This window comes from Cicer arietinum, chromosome 7, assembly GCF_000331145.2.
Source record: "Cicer arietinum cultivar CDC Frontier isolate Library 1 chromosome 7, Cicar.CDCFrontier_v2.0, whole genome shotgun sequence".
NCBI classification, from domain to species: Eukaryota; Viridiplantae; Streptophyta; class Magnoliopsida; order Fabales; family Fabaceae; genus Cicer; species Cicer arietinum.
The window spans coordinates 60,251,233-60,254,812 of record NC_021166.2 but is presented as its reverse complement, the minus strand read 5'-3'; the positions used below and the strand labels follow the sequence as shown (position 1 = coordinate 60,254,812).

Genomic DNA, 3,580 nt, shown 5'->3' with positions numbered 1-3,580 from the left:
CTGCTGAAAGACAAAGAAGTTGCACGAGACATTAGTTTTTTTCCAATGAATCCACAGGCTTCCTCACAACAGAACATCACTCCAACTGTTTTCAACTCCTCTTTGTACTCATTTAGTCTATCCCCATAGAAGCTCTCATCAATCAGGGGAATGTCAACAAGAACTGAACCACTCTGCAAAATATTTCCCAATTGTGAGCCAATTAAGAATGACTTTGAAGGAGGCATGTATTCATTACATGTAACTTTAAGCCAACTGCCTTCTTTTATGCATTTCAAGAACCTATCTGGTAGGTTCACTCCCTTATGCTTCAAATTCCGAATCCAATCCAAAAGTAAAAAGGCATTGTCTTTGGTAAGTGGTGTATCCGCAGATGGAAACCCAGCATTTGGAGGAGATATATCAGGTATGTCAGAAGCTCCAACATGAGTTTTGAGGAATTCAATAAGCTTTCCAGGATCCGTATATTGTCCTGCATAAGAATATTCATTTAGGTACATCTTTGTTAGCTCAACATAATGTCCATTTATCCATGGATTACTAACAATCAAGTCTGCCCATTTGCTCACATTTGCAGGCAGAAAAACCTCTTTTCGGGTTTTAATTATACGTCCGTACTTGTCCACAAGTGGCATAGATCTACATAGATCATCAACCTCTCGACTTGACAGATAACCATTTGACAAAGAGTGGTATAAGAAATGAGCATATGCAATAGCAAGCTTGCTGTTTTTGTCAATAGAATTGCAGAGGTCATTTGCAAAACTGTTCACATTTAAAGTACGAACGTAAACATCTTTTGCTAACCAATCCAACAAAGTCTTGTTAGAGCTAGAGGGCAATTTGGAGATAGCTTGGTGTGTGCTTTCTGGCATAAAAAACTGGTTTGTTGCACTTCCTATTGCTTTGTTCCAATTGATCAGCCAAGAGGAATGAGAAGTCTCTTTTAAGTCTGCTAGTACTACTCGCTTGGCACCTGCATTGTTCTGTCTGCATTCATCAACAGTGAAAAAAGACGGAATCCCATCAGAAGCCACATATTTGAGCAATGGAATATTAATGAAGGCTGATTCGTGGGACTTCAAAATTGAAGGCCAGTTTCTAGCAACAAACAGTAAAAGCTCAAGATAGATATCGTCTGATACTCTCTCCACAAGATTAGAACTCTGAATACACTTTGCATACCAGTCAACATTCACCATTTCCACTCCTAAAAATTTGAGAATTGAATCGTACTTTCTTTTATCAAATGATGAACTTAAGATTTTCCTCTCATCATGAGAATTTAAGTCAAGCAAGTGCACTCCTTTCTGCTGGGCCATTGTCAAAATATTCCAAAATTTAGGTAGTAGCCTGCTAACATCGCAAGGCTTATAGAAGTGCTTCTGCTCTGTGAATGTCTCAATAGGAACAATTTTTTCTTCAGACAGTTTTTCTTTGATTTTCTCCAGCACATGATTGAAGATCTCAAAAGTAGAACTATAAACTGGAAGGAACCTGAACATACTAGGCAAGCTGGATATTGGATCATCATCTAATCCAGTGATAAGTGTTTTGAATCCATCTATAAAAGCTGATGGAACATATTCAAGTATCCCTTGATTCCACTTATCATCCAAGAGAATTGTCTCCCTTGATGAGGCTAGGACAAAATCAGCTTGAATTATGAAGGGCAAATTAGTGATCATCTTTGTAGGAAGAAATGCATAAACCCCTGGGGAGCTCTTCTTATTCTTGAGAAGCCTCTCCTGATGTGGGAATGCCAATGTTACAACACACTCTTCCACATCCATTCTCCTTTCCACCACATTTTCAGACTTGATAGGAAACTTTTGTTTCCACATGTAGTAGCTGCATTGCTTTTCTTTCTTACTATTTTTCCTGGCAGATAGATGGATTGTGTAAGATTCAGCATTCATATTTTTCCTATTCACAAAGTTAATCTCACTTGAAATAGATACAGCAGTTACAGTGTTCTTTTTGGGGTCCTCATTATCTTCTCTGACAGAAAGGTGTCTGATTTTTGAAAGGAACAATAAAACTTCTGGCTGAATGCTTGAGAGCTGTTGTTTTACAGAATTTACCTTGTCCGGCTTCAGAGGTAAGACAATTGTTGTAGTTGGAATGAAATCTTTACTAGCACCATAAATCTTCTTTATGTCTGCAAGTGTTGGCTTCTCTTCAACCCATTCAGGAACTATATACCGAAGACTGCAATGTGGACAAGGTTTCTCATTGAAACTTATTTGATATCCATTGCTAAAAATATAAGGCTGAGCAGTAACCAGAAACACACTCTTGAAACCAATTCCTGAAATTCAACCATAAGAGTGATTAAGTCAAAGATTTGGATCAACGTCAAAAATCTGGCAACTCTAATGAATTGGTTCAAACAAGTTAAATGTCTATTATTCAAGGAAGAGGATATTTCCAGTCAATTATACCAAAGGAAAGGATTATTGGCTCATTTAACAGTACTTCAACATCTGTATTTCTTGTGCAAGTATTTTATTCTATATCCTAAAAGAGACATTTAAATATGATGATAATATACCTTTCCTATTGCCTTTCTTTGTTGACCGTCCAACACTGCAGAGAGACTCAATATTTTGGCGAGAGAAGCCTTTTTCATTGTTGAAAATAAGTAATGTGGCCGGAGCTCTGGTAGCTGTTATGTCCTCTAAAGTTATGATGAACTCCAACGTTGGACTCACTCCTTCAGTATAGTGATTATCTTCAGCATTCTGTAAAAGTTAAAGAACATTTTTATAATGATGAATATCAACAACTATACTATAATTGATATGCATTATTAATGTGTGTGTAGGAAAATAAGGTACCTGAATGAGCTCCATGAGGAAATGAACATCTGTGGTATAGACTTCAGCTGAGAGATTATCCTCAGTCAAAGGGTTTGCTTTCCCACCAATAGAGAACTTTTTCCTTCGTATCTCTTCAATGTGCTTTTCAGGTGTACCCGTGTTACTCATATCTCACTCCTCAAAAGGTCTCAAAGTAACTAGTAGTGATGCACACTGTGAAATGTGTAACACAAGACAAGAAGATCATTAGGCACAGATAAATAAATCAATACAGAACTTATGTGTCTATAGTTTCTCACTTGACATTTGAGGCAATAGTTCTATTTATAATAAGCAGTAAATAATATTAATCAATTTTGCATGGAAAAACAATCTTACCTCAACATATATAGATTCTAGCAAGAAGATTGATCAAATGCAGCTGATCCTACAAGTTTGAGAATTGTTTCTATCTACAAATTGAGGAACATCAATAAAAGTATGTCAGTTGATTCAAACCATGATAGATTATTGCTTCTTTGGAAAAAAAGGCCACAACTCATTGGATCAACCTCATAAAAACTTAATGCACCAAATTCAGTGGTTACAGTAATTTAATAGTAACCTCTATAGCACGACACATCTCTTTAAATACATATTTCAGTGTCTGACACGTACCGATGTTGGACACACCGACACTTTGATTGCACTCAATTAATTTATTTTCTCAAATTATTGTCGGTGTCAATGTGTCACTATCAATATTGTGTCTAGTGTTC

At 36.5% G+C, this 3,580-nt stretch overlaps 1 protein-coding gene across 1 annotated transcript in view; it reads right to left on the bottom strand.

Moving 5' to 3' along the window:
- LOC101502188 (uncharacterized) overlaps nucleotides 1–3,276 on the bottom strand; it is a 6,090-nt gene extending 2,814 nt beyond the window's left edge. The window contains exons 1-4 of the mRNA XM_012718555.3: nucleotides 3,201–3,276; nucleotides 2,841–3,035; nucleotides 2,555–2,744; nucleotides 5–2,311 (exon numbers count right to left, since the gene is read on the bottom strand). Coding sequence (XP_012574009.1) covers nucleotides 5–2,311; nucleotides 2,555–2,744; nucleotides 2,841–2,990 — 2,647 coding nt within the window. The 5' untranslated portion in view covers nucleotides 2,991–3,035; nucleotides 3,201–3,276. The remainder of the gene's footprint in view (nucleotides 1–4; nucleotides 2,312–2,554; nucleotides 2,745–2,840; nucleotides 3,036–3,200) is intronic.
- Between the last annotated feature and the right edge of the window lie 304 nt (nucleotides 3,277–3,580).